Source organism: Apteryx mantelli, chromosome 25 (genome assembly GCF_036417845.1).
Source record: "Apteryx mantelli isolate bAptMan1 chromosome 25, bAptMan1.hap1, whole genome shotgun sequence".
Taxonomy (NCBI): domain Eukaryota; kingdom Metazoa; phylum Chordata; class Aves; order Apterygiformes; family Apterygidae; genus Apteryx; species Apteryx mantelli.
In genome coordinates, this window is record NC_090002.1 from 8648447 (window position 1) to 8661491 (window position 13045).

General features: G+C 47.4%; 1 protein-coding gene across 1 annotated transcript in view; it reads left to right on the forward strand.

Annotated features, from left to right (window-relative positions):
* NFASC (neurofascin) overlaps positions 1–9477 on the forward strand; it is a 60674-nt gene extending 51197 nt beyond the window's left edge. Inside the window, exons 29-32 of the mRNA XM_067310697.1 lie at positions 922–1053; positions 1656–1725; positions 5600–5611; positions 8261–9477. Coding sequence (XP_067166798.1) covers positions 922–1053; positions 1656–1725; positions 5600–5611; positions 8261–8492 — 446 coding nt within the window. The 3' untranslated portion in view covers positions 8493–9477. The remainder of the gene's footprint in view (positions 1–921; positions 1054–1655; positions 1726–5599; positions 5612–8260) is intronic.
* The last annotated feature ends 3568 nt before the right edge of the window (positions 9478–13045 follow it).

Here is a 13045-nt window from a genome sequence, read left to right on the forward strand (position 1 = left end):
TTGGCCAGGTCTTGCTGGGCCTCCACATCTCCTTTCTCGGCCACCCCAGGGCTACTGAAAACAGATGCCCCACCGTGACAGACTATCTATTGCATTCAGTACCAGTTGCTGACAAAGCTCAGATAATCACCCCAAAGGGTAGAAGCTAGGTTTCCAAACGCCCAAGCATGTACCAAGGCTCAGAAGTTTGAGGTTAGCCCTGGAGAGACTGCACCAAATGCAGTCTTTGGTTTATCTGCTCAGGCAGGGCTCCAAGCACAAGCACAACACACTGAGCAGCTTCTAGCTACCTACGGCCACACTCGAGTGCACAAGAAAGGACGCAGCCTGCAGAGCTGTTCCCCATCGCCTCTGCGTAAGGGTGAGGCTGTCCCAGGCTCCCTGCCGGACCTCAAGAATTAGGATTTCCCCCAGCTCAAGGCTGCTAATGAGCACTGCAGTGCTCAGTAAGCCTCTGGATTTACTGTTGCTGTTCTACCTAACTTTATGCCAGGGATTAAATCTTTTAGCCATTGCTTGGGCATGTTTATTTCTGCTCTTTTCACAGAAACCATCTCCAGGATAGCTTTCAGACACTGGAAAGGAAAGATCAAATCTGTTACCCAGCTTCTTTTGCCATTATTTTCAATGCATTTTTCTCATTGGTCTGTGCTAAGTTTTACTTTATGTTATGACCCTTTGCTGTGTGTAGCTACTGCTAAAATGTTGAGTTGATCTACCATTTAAAAAAGAAAAAAAAGGCCACAAACCAAGTTCCTGTATTACACTCTCAGATAACCTGGTCAATACACCTACGCTCAAAAATACAGCACTAAAGATACATCGTTTCTAAACTGATGGACTGAGTTTTTCGTAGTAGTTTATTCCTCTCTGTTGTCCTGGTCTGTCCCTTATAGCTTTTTTCCTTTCAACTTCTCCCAGCTTATACTAAGAATCACGTGGACATCGCAACCCAAGGCTGGTTCATTGGGCTGATGTGCGCCATAGCTCTCCTGGTTCTTATTCTGCTGATAGTGTGCTTCATTAAGAGAAGCAGAGGCGGAAAATACCCAGGTAAGAGCACTACATGGCAATTTTTTATTCTCGTGGTTTAAACTTCCAGGCTTCCAGGAGCTAATCGAATTGTATTGCTCTCAGATAGATGCTTCTGATTAAAAAGGCTTTTCTTCCTCCATAGTATGAATGCTATTAGTAGTGGAAAGCATTTCAGTTAATTAAAGGTTGGGCGAGTTCTCTGTGCTGTGCAGGAGGCAGGCTACAGAGCCGGACACTCCTGTTATGCATGACCTGACACCCGTTCTGCAAATTTGCTCATCCTCTTCTAGAAAAAGATATTTTCAAGCAAAAAATCTCATTAAATTTTTGCAAAGCAAAGATAAGGCAGCTTAGGAAAACTCACCAATTAATACATCCTCTCTAGCCACCTTGAGTTCTTGTGCCCTGGTGCCTCAGCACTGCAGTAACCTTTGGGACCCAATCCAACAAGCCCTTCCATGTACAGAGCTTTTTTACAGAGTCCATGAAGGTCTGTACCTCATCCTGCAGGGATTTTACCAAAGACAGCCATGAGGCCAGATGCTGTTACTCTCTAGTTAAACCTTTATCATTTATACTGTTTTTTAACATAAATATTGGGGATGTGCTTGCTTACACAGTGCGAGATAACAAAGATGAGCATCTCAATCCTGAAGACAAGAACGTAGAAGATGGGTCGTTTGACTACAGGTATGCTCCCATTTGGCATGTGTGTTCATGCGACCACTCCTGTCCCATCTGCCCTGCTCCGCAGCCATCACAGACCTCACCGCTGTACCCTCTCCCCATAACCATAGCGCCGAGGTGCCACACCGCCTCAGAAGGTATTTCTCCCACCTTCCTCCTCCTGCCTCCTTCTCTCAGCAAGTTCTCTACCAAAGGGAACATTTCCTGCCTAAAACCCTGGAAAGGCAACCAATCTGAGAGTATGCTATTAAGGTTTCCTTCTTTCCCTGTCCCTCCTCCTGGGAGGATCTGTCCAGGCAGAGACATGGGACTGACATCAGCTACCTGGGACACAGCTCTCACCAGGTGCACATCAACCTTAATGACACTCATAACACACAAGCACACACACACTTGACTCTGAAGCAGCCTGAGGATATTTCAAGTATATAACCCTGTAGCTCAGCCTCTCTCCTAGTCGTAAGGCAGTATCCAGAATAGAAACACTCAAAGTTATGCTTAGATCAGCCCTGAAAGCACGTAAGTGTACTTATTTGGGGGTCTGCCTGAATCCAGGCAAGACGCTCAGGGAAACCCTACTGAAATGGCCTTTCAGAGTAGCAGTGTAGCCCAGCAGTGATTCTGCTGTGACAGCTGTGATTTCACCACCATCTGATCAGCCTCTTTCAAGCAAAATGACATCCTTTGAAGAAGAGCATCTACCTTTCCTCCAGACTCCCCAAATATTTCAAATACAGGCAAGTGTTCTCCAAACCTACTCACATTCAGTGCAGCGTTCATGATCCTGTTTATTTCCTTGTTGCTTCCAAGGAACAGAAAGAGGTAAAGATGTCAGATCCCACTGGATTGCCCGCACTTGGCTGATGACTGGGATGTATATACCCAGGTTGCACCTTGAGCCTCTATAGTGCGCTTTTCTTTTCTTTAAGGAATTACAATGCACCTTTCCATCTGAGCTGAATCCAAAGCCCAATTAGGCTAGGAAGTGTTTTTCTCCTGACTTCAAAGCAGGGGTTAATGAAACCGTATGTCATTACCAATACTCCTAGCATTATAAATTGAGATAGCAAAGATGGGAAGGATTTATTTACAATTCAGAAGAGATGTAATAAGCCACACATGCTCCACCAAAGACTTTAGAACAAGCAAAGTGAATATATCTGCCTGCATCCTAAGATATAAATGAAAGGTAGAATAACTGCATTCTTCAAGACGGTCATGTTGATATCATTAGTAGCACTATAATTATATTTTAGTAGTGACTGTTTTTCTCCAAAGGATGTCGTAAGCCCAAAGCTCCCCAGTTTTCTGCAAGGCATGTGAAATGATGCAGACTACAAATAAATCCCAGTGAAAAACAAAATAAATGGCACATTCTAGGAAAAAGTTGCCATTCTTTATCTCCCTAAAACAACATGCTGGGGCAAGATCTTCTTTACCTTCCCTGCTAGATTCAGTTATCACTCTTAGCGGTGACAGGTCTCACCGGTGAACTGCCTGGGAGCCTCAGAGTAGGGTCCCTGCAGTCCAGCTAGATGAGCAGAGGCATCTCCCCACGCCTGCACTTCCTCCGCACGGATGGTGGAGCGGGAGCAGTGGGGCCATGGCCCTGGAGAGCGGGGTCACGCGGCTCATGGGCTAGCCCGACTTCAGTGATGCCAGCACCCGCGGCTGTGCTCCCTGCACCTGAACGTTCAGTGGTGGTGTGTGGTCTGCCTGTCTGCTCTGTGACACCAGACCCGTGGGGAATGCGGAAGGGCGTTTCCAGCAAAATAATTACAGGGAAGAGAGATGCTTTTTCTGTCACCTTAGAGCCTACCAACACACAGCACTGCAGGTTCACTTCTAGCGCCTGGATTTCAAATAAGATCCTCATAATCGAGCTTCTGGCAGTACACATAGAGTTCAGAGATCTACTTATCAATAGTCTGTTGAGGTGGTTGCAGTCAAACCCTCCTCAGCACCATCATTCCTAAGGCAATTGCATTGCCAGGGATCGCTTGCATAGAAAAGAAGGAAGCCAAGATCTTAGCACGGCTGTCACCTTTCAGCATGCTGTGATGACTTCAGTAATGCTGCACTTACTGCCCAAGCACCATCCAAGGGGCTAAATGACAGTCCAGGCAATGGGAAGGAATGGTATGGGAATGCTTTTTCCTATGACATAGTAGCTCCTGCTTAGCTGAATCACAAACATTTATTGACAGCCCCATTCCCAAGAGCTAGAAAGCTAAAGGCAGAAGTCAGAAGAAAGGCAACAACAGGCAGCTTGGATATCATTCATACATGAATAACCAAAGTTTAGGAGCGTCAGGGATTTTTGGATTTGGGGGTCATTATCCATAGGTATGGGCTTTTTGCCACCTTACTGGCAGTGGATACGACCTTTAGAGTAGGCCTGTCCAGTTACAGAATGTCCTAACAACAAAACACCTCCTAGAGGCATGGATTTGTACAACTGGGGCAAGACTTCCCCATAGGAGAGTGAGTGAAAACTCTCCTGAGTCCCACTGGGAAAGGGGGGGGCAGCACTGTGCCAGAGCACAGCTTTGGGTCAGAACCTGTACCAAGCTCCAAAATACCCCAGTATTTTCAATCACGTTGTCCCATGGACTAGTTGGAGAAAACAAACAAACAAAAATGAAACAAAAAAAGACCAAACAAAAAATCTCTCCCCCCTCCCTCCCAGGAACAACAGGTCTCCTGGGAGAAGTAATAGGAATGAGGCTTCCCTCAAGGAGGCAGAAAGGAAGGTGAACTTGAAGGATTGATATGAAATGCTGTTGGCTGATTAAGATTTAAAATGATTGCAATGTTAAGCTCAAGGAAGGTAGCAATTAGTATTTCAAGCGAGGACAGGATCTGAGCTGACGTGAGTTCTTCATTGGTTTCCCTCCCCACCTCCACATAGCATGTCTGATATGCTCTCATCATATCTCACGTCCTTAATGCCCTGTGCATGCAACTTTCAAATCTCTGCAGCCTATAATTAGGAGACACTGTCACATCTTTCTGTTCCACTAACAGAATAATGGTTTTCCTGGGCAGAGGCTAAGCTGCGAAGCTTATTTTCAAAGCAGGGGACCATTATCCTTGGACAATGTTCTGTGCCAGTGACTGTGCCTCATTATACCAAATGTTTAAGCACATGGGGGAGTCAGCTGGAAACCTGGGCCGCTGGGAAGGGAAAGTTGAGTGTTTTTACCTTCTGGGGTCCAGTTCGGTCCTGATTCAGGCCAGCATCCTGCGACACAGGTGTACGCACTGCAGGCAGTGCCAACTGGTGCCTAACTGGCCATCTCAGTAGAAATCAAGACCGAGATGGGCCCTGGACGTGCAGCTGAGCCCTAGAGAGGGGAGGAGAGGTCTCAAAGCAGCAGGGGAGGAGCAGGCTTGTCGGTAGGGATTGTCGATGCCCTCATGCACCAGCATTGCGTTAAGATGAAAACCCAGCGGAGGGATGGAGGGCAACGGAGCTCCTTCCACTTGGCCCTTGTCCTGCTGCATATCGCTGCCCTGCAGCCAGCTCACTGACTGACGTCCACAGCCCTTTTTTAACAGCCCATCAGCAAACAGCCTGTTGTCTACCTGCACAGTCCACTGCTGTTTTGTATGAGCTTTCTCGGGGAAGCCAATGAGGCTCATCCAGCTCTGAACAATTATACTAGCTCCATTTGGTATAACGAGGCAATTAGCTCCATGAGGAATGCAGTGACTATTTTTTTCTTTTTTCTTTTTTTTTTTTTTTGAAAAGCACTGCCCCTGTAAATGCATACCTCATCATATCTCTCTCTGATCAGGCTCTTTCTGCTTCTCTCTGTTTTATTCCCATTCTTTCTTCTCCTTTTCACCTGGTCTATCCACATGGACCATGAAGGTCTCTTGAAAGGTAGGACCACGTGCTGCCAGAAGTCCGGCACATTTAGCTTTTTTTTTTCCCTTCCTTCTAGCAGTTTGTTTCTTTCATAGCTGAAACTATACCTTCCCCTCCCTATTCCCCTACCTGCCTCCACCTAACATATTAAACAAGATCCGTCTAACTCGTGCTGAGACCGGGGTACTCCCACGTCCAGCGAGTTGCATTTTGCTTGGAAACGCTCCGTGGGCCGCGGGCTCCTCCGAGCACCAGCCAGACTCCCAGCCCCCTCCAGCCCTGGTACTGGAACGACTAATCCTGCTTGGCAGTGAGATCCGCCGGCCTCCCCGGGGTCCGACTGCAGGTCGCTGGCCGGGGTGAGATGCAAAACTGCAGCTCAGAGGGACTCGCCGCTTAGCCCGGCTGCTTGAGTCGCGGGCCGCAGTGCCTCCTTCCGTGCCCCGCTGCCGGCCACCAAGGGAGCAGGGGCAAGGGAACCGAGCAGAAACGCTCGCTCCCACACCATCAGCACACTTTTTGTCTCAATCCGGATAACCTCTCTCCGGCTCAAGCCTCCCCTCTCGTCTCAATGACGTATGCAACTCAGGACTAGGTTTCCCAAATGGTTTTGATCTGGGTGCTCTAGTTTTCTAACGCACACATCAACAAACCCTATAGAAATCCATTTTAACAGGGTTATATTGCATCAACGTGCCAATGACTACCTGCTTCACCCTCTTAATGTACTAACAGGACAAATAGTATTGGAGAGAGGTAAAACCAGGGGCAAGTTTGGGAAAGTCACTGTCTGGGTGTTTGGCACTGCAAACCCCACATTAGGGAGAATCTGGCTCTAGATTCAGTTTCAACTGAACCCATCCCAAACCTTGGGAAAGGACATTTCAAACAAAAGGATCTGGTTTTTGCCACTCTCTGCTTGACGTTTATTGGGCTTTCTAACTGGCAGTCCTGCTTGCAGACTGAATTCTCTTCCCCTCCCGAAAAGGAGCTGCTTACAAAGCTAACAAGCTAATTTTTATTGTGATGCCAAGTTAACACAAGGCCTCAAACACTGGGTTTGTATTATTGCTTAATTTACAAAGTGCTGATATAAGGAAACATGATATAAAGCTGCGAGTTTTGCTGTGGGGCACCAAATTCCTCTCCCACCGTAGAGAGCTGAAGCCGTTACTGGAATGGCACGGGAGAGACGGGACGCCTTCCCCGGCCGTTCCGCCCGCTAAAGAGCCGTTTGCTCCGTGGCCTAAGCAAAGCGCTTCCCCTGGGTGCGCCCACCTTGACGTGGAAGCTGATGGTCAAGGGCTACCGTCGAAATTCCACAGGGCAAACGCAGGAGGGGAAGTAACGAGCACAGTCCCATAACCGCGCGGCTCCGGAGTCGGAGCGCCAGCACGGCGCAGGCGCCCGGTCGCTGTGCAGACGGTGCCGGGCACTGCGAGGCCTGGGTACGATAGCGCTGGGCGCAAGGAGCCCGCTGTTTCCCGGGGAATGCAACACCCTGGGCATATGGTACCAGCCCCCAGGTTCCTCCTTCTGAAAGGCTATTTTAATGAAAACCAGCCCCCAAACCCGAGAAGCCACAGGAGGTTTACTTTTAAAGAACCTGAATTATTTTTGGACAGATGACTCTGCAAATACGTCTTTGAAGTGGCCCGGTACTTTTACCAATTTTAAGAAAAATAAAGAACAAAGTAGAGTGCCATACACTGGGGAGCAAGTTTTCTGAGTCTGCTGAGTCCTGAGCTAAAAAAAGTAAAAAAAAGGGGAGGGGGAGGAATGTTAAGGTATGTATGTGACGTCTCTAGGAGTATTACACAATTTGCATGCTGGATGTAAGATCAAACATGAACTAATAACTAGCTGATATGAAAATCAGTTAGATTATCTTTATTTATGAAATGCAAGTCCTTACGCTCTGTAGAAAACACAGCTTCTCCCCAAATTTTTGTTAAAAGGGTTTCTTTAAAGGGTTCATTTTTTTCTTGTGGGTCAGACTATATATTTTTCAGCGACCTGGCTTAATCTTTCCAATGAAAAAGAGAAAAGGACAAAGAATTGAACAAACAAGCTTAGATGCTCAGAAATAAGCTTGGAAAGGTAAATTTTCATGAGTTTTGGAAGCTGCATTGAACTTGGCATCCTATATATGCCCCCTTGCAGTGCTTTGAAAACTTTCCCCATTGCATGTAGCTATCTAAACTAGAGTGTGTTTTTACAAGGAAATCTGAAACCGCAGTAAAGAGTGGAACCAGCTAGGTTAAAATGCTGAGAGAAAGAAAGAGTATAACTAATGACAAGGAAGGGATATTTATAATGTACATCCAGTTGGACTGATCTAAGCATCGTATGTAACACTGCTTAAAAATATATAATCTACAAAGAAAAATATGAAGGCTGGGTTTTCAGAAATACCAACCAAATTGCACAAGCAACCGTGGGCCTCCTGCATGGAGGCTATTTTCCCAGCCTCACTTAAGTATCGCACCTACCATGACTAGCTTTTTGCAGTCCGTGACCTGCTTTTCTCCTGCATTTGCAGTCTCTGGTCAGCATATTTGCACACTGGATTTATTCTGAATATCCAGACCTTGGGTTTTAACCATGTCCCTTGTAAGCCCCATTCTCAACTCTCCCTGTGTCTGTCTGTCTTCTGCTACCCAGCGACGAAGACAACAAACCGCTGCCCAACAGCCAGACCTCCTTGGACGGCACCATAAAGCAGCAGGAGAGCGACGATAGCTTGGTGGACTATGGAGAGGGGGGCGAAGGGCAGTTTAACGAGGACGGCTCCTTTATCGGCCAGTACACGGTGAAGAAGGACAAAGAGGAGACGGAAGGCAACGAGAGCTCGGAAGCCACCTCCCCAGTCAATGCTATCTACTCGTTGGCATAGCGCAATACATGTGTGAAACCACAAACGACCTAAGATATATGTAGTGGATGGGGGTTAAACAACAGCCGCCGCCACTGCTGCCTCCAGCAGAAACGTGTGAATGAAACAAACCAACAATGACAAAAAAAAGAAAAAAAAAGAAAAAAAAAGAAAAAAAATCCAAGCAAACAGGCAGGCCCGGGGGCTGCCGAAGCCATCTTATCCTTAGCAAAGAAGCAATGGCAAGGACTGCCGAGGTGCTGCGGGGTCGTAGCTGTAGCTGAAATCTGAGCTGAACCAAAGGGGCTAGAGCAGGAGCGGGATGCACAAGCGCTTCAGGGCCTGGCCGCCGCCACCCCCAGGTCCTCTCCACCAGCCCACCCGGCTCGGCTGCGCACGGTGGCTGCCGCCGCGGCTTCCCGAGGCTCTTCTTGTTCTTTTGGGAGGGAGTTAAAAGTTCTTCTTTTTAATCTTTGCGGGAAGGTTCCAGATAAGGGAAAACAGAGTTTGGGAGAGGGAAGAGGGGTGAGCAGGGTCTCTCCAGGGTAGTAAGAGCAGCATAAATGCATAAAAGAAAAGGAGATGGGTCAATCTATGGGTAACACCACTACAGGACTGCATTACTGACGTGTTCATCTTTACAGCAGCGCCTCACCCATAACCTTTCCCAAACAAGTCAGCACCACAACCTCTTCCCGAAAGATCAAGCAGAACCTGACCAGCCGGAAGGGAAGAGCAGGTCCCCTACCACTTTCCTTGGCACCGCTGGGACTGCACCGTAACTCGTGTCAGTGCCGAACCTCCACGTTGGTTCAGGCACCGCGGCACGTCCCCACCTGCAAAGCCCGCAGGGAGGTGACCCCGCCATCTCCGTGCGGCTCGGAAGAATCCTTAGAGAAAAGTAAGTTGCAGAAGAGCTTCTGGGATTTGCTTAAGGACAGCCAGGTGCAGCTCACCCTCTGATTCCAAGTGATGGCTCACTCACCAGGATAACAGCATTGCTCGCCTGGATAACTACAGGCAAAATGTTTTGTTTTAGTCTTTGCTTTGTAAGAATTTGGGGAGAAACCACCCCCAGACCATGCCTGCTTTCTTTTAAAGGCAACTCCATACATCTTATGTAGCAAAGAAGGAGTGGAAGCAGGACCAGTATTAACATAGAATGAAGGGACCAGTAATTGCTTTTTTTTTTAAAAAAAAAAACAAAAAACACAAAACCACTAAATCAGGATGAGACAGCACCCGCTCGGAGCGGGTGGGAGAACTCCTGATATCAACCTGCACTGCGCCTCCTGATCAGCAACCTGAACAGTTCAGGGACGCAAGTCCCTCGGGAAAGCGTGATGAAAACACAGCTTTATGAGGCAGGAATGCAGGGCCCGATGTCCACATCTTCCCCAAGCAATGGGGTATGAGTCAGATTGACAGTGTTTTCGGCTAAAATCTCCTCCTAATTTCTTACAGTGGCCTTTGCCTCCTTCGATCAATCAGCCTAAGAGAGACACTTCCACGTGCTAATGGCTGCAATGCGGAACTCGCACCCATTGTGTTATTTACATATCAAGAACACGCAAGTTAAGTTAACCTGTTAATACACTGTAACAAAGCGTCTCAGATAGGAGTGCTCCTTCACATGCCTTACACAGCTTCAAACTTCCCATGAAGTTTAATAAACTGATACTATTCACCCACAGCTTACGCGCCCCTAATGCGATGGTCTTTGATCCGTCAAACCAATATGAGTAGGATGCCTGGGCAGCTCTCCCAGCTGAGAAAGCATGGATCATTGTAGAAGGTAGAGTTTTATAATAAACAGTACTTAGTGGACAACGCCATGTGTATTCTCCCACTTCCTGCACTTTTGAAACCAAAGGTACCTTTGCTGAGAGAGATCGGATTTCTTCAGACAGTTTCACGGATGCAGAACTATGTTAGGATGGATTTTTCTTTCATTTCTTTCTTAAAGGAGATGGTTTTGTTCAGCATAATGGATTAAATGCAATAGGATTAATGCAATTATTCTTTTAGCTTTCAAGCTGGTTTGCTATGAAGACATATTGCTAACAAGAATACTTCTACTAATATGGATTGTTTAGATGTACTTTGCCACATTCTTTAAGCTGCTAATGGCACAACTATCCTGCATTGCAAGGAAGAGAAGCCAGACTAGGTCAACAGCTGCGCAACACACACTGTTGAATCACACAGAGAAAGCAGAAGGGAGAGCTGGATGCAAACCGAGCGGCAAAGGAGTCAGACGTACCGTACGAACCACTGGTGTTAACAGGTGGCGGAGGTCCTTCCTCTAGCTAGGGGTACTCCTGCTACCATGGTCTAAACCACAGAGGAAACCGTCTGCCACGGTCCTTTGTCCGTGTAGCCTTGGCAGGGGTCGGAACCGTAAGCGTTGCTCTGTTGTTGTCAGTGTAAATGCATTAATACAACAGGCCTAATTCTACTGCAGTCTCTTGCCACTGATCCATTGCAAGGAGAGCTTCTCCCAACCCATTCCCAGGACATGCGGCAGTTGTTTTCAATTTTTAAGCAAACACATTAGGCCAAATCTAAAGCAGCTCTCAGTCAAGGGGATAACTGCTTCCCCTGCCTATGGCTGTCCTTACAGCAGTGTTGAGTTTGCATAACTTCTTGCCCAACCACCCGTGGAACTGAGGAGAGAAAGAAACCTACAGCCTTCGCTACCAAAACCAGCCTCTGCCACTGGAGCTGGTTATCTTCGTTCACAGTCAGCGCAGGAAATTCTTACCATTACGTGGACCTGCTGCTAATAGGGAACGCAAACCCCTTGGCTACCACGCAACGTCTCCAAACCTCGAGAAAGTTGGTCAGACACTACTGGAAGCAGGGTGGTCTGTGTTGTGTATCTGTATTATGTGCCATTTGTATTAAAGCCTATATTTATGTCCTGTCATTAACCACCAGTTTACTGAGCAAACCTCTTAGCATCCATTTGGAAACAGAACGAGATAAGCGTTTCACACCGTACCATTTCAGTCTGTGCCCGTGCACCATAACACGCCTCGGCAAGCAGGGACGGAAGGAGCTGCACTCAAACCGGCTAAGTCCTTCCTCCAAAAGGTCTTGCAAGAACATTTAAACAGTCCGATCACTGTGTTACTTATTAAGTAACTAGCAAAGGAAGGGGATGTCTATAAAGGGCCCAGTGGGGATAAATGGCTTGGTGTGAATTAGTTGTAGTCTTGTATTGGCTTGGTGTAAAATTACTCAAAATTTGTAAGATATGGTAAAAATGATAACATTTCTTTGAAACCTCCCCTAGAGTTTTGGAACCAAGAGAAAATTCTCACTAAATCTCTAAGTTCAAAACTCATACAGAGCTTAACATTTTTTACTCCCTTTAATAAAGATCCAGTAGATGTTTCCATGTGCAGTTACTGTGTTACTGGAAGCGAAGCCCTTGCTTGCTCTGAATACAAAAGCCACTAAAGCTCTGATAAGCAAAGTGAGTTCATGTTGCCCCAAAACGTGCTCACCTCTGGGAAACGACTGTCACAGCCTCGGCAATACTGCACCCAACACTTGCATCAGGCGTACGCTTCTGCTGAGTGAATTTTGCCTGAGCACTGGGAGACTGAGGGGACATACCACAAGGACACGCACTCAACCCAGGGGAAGGGCTGACTGTGCTCGTAGATCTTGTCCACCTATTGCTGTCTATTCTATTGCAACGCGAGCAATGGAGATGTTGAGTCTCCCTGTCCCCTAATGTGGGTCCGTGTGAGCTGCTTGGCTTCTCCATTCGCCTCCTAGGTAAAGAGCACAGCAGAAGAGGCACAGCAGTCCCTCCCCAGTGAGGATGGGCCAGTGACCTCGGCACTCACTGCCTACCTAACCCCGAGGATTATCTGAGGGACCGGGAGAGCCCCAGACCAGCCAGCCTCACACGGCCCCTCTGCTCAGAGGGCAGGGTCCCTCTGAAGCAGTTGGTCTCCATCAAATGGTGGCTTCCCCTCCCCGGGACCTTTACAGGCTCTCAGGAGCAGGTCACGCTTTGAACTTTTCTTTCACAGAAGATACGTCTTCATAAAGGGTTTAAATTAGGGGCTGACACTAAAAAGAGAGAGACGAGCCAGACCCAAAAAATCAAGGGCTCCCGGAAGGTGGGGAAAAAGTAGTTTTAGTCCAGTTTGAAACTTGCAAACTTGAGCCTGTTTCTGAAATGGCCTGAGCCAAAACCTCATACGTGCTCTGGAGATGGATACGAATTTTGCGCTGGATGCTGGGTGTGTCCAAGCCCAGGGAAACAAGTCTGCATCTCATTGACACACAACCTTTTACTATTTGAAATCCTCCTCCTGCACAATCAGCTAATACTACCCACAGCAGAGCAAGCATGGGATAAGAGAACAGCTACTATGTTTACATGATCTTGAGGCTGCTCCTGTTTTCCCTGAAGTGATGGTCCAGTAAGAGACGGTAAAGCAGCAGGAACAAATGAGTTGTGGTGTGAGCTTTCCTGAAATCCTGCTTACAGAAACTTGTCCAGGCTATACTATCCGGAAACCAGGTCATAATGCCCCCTCAACGCATGCACG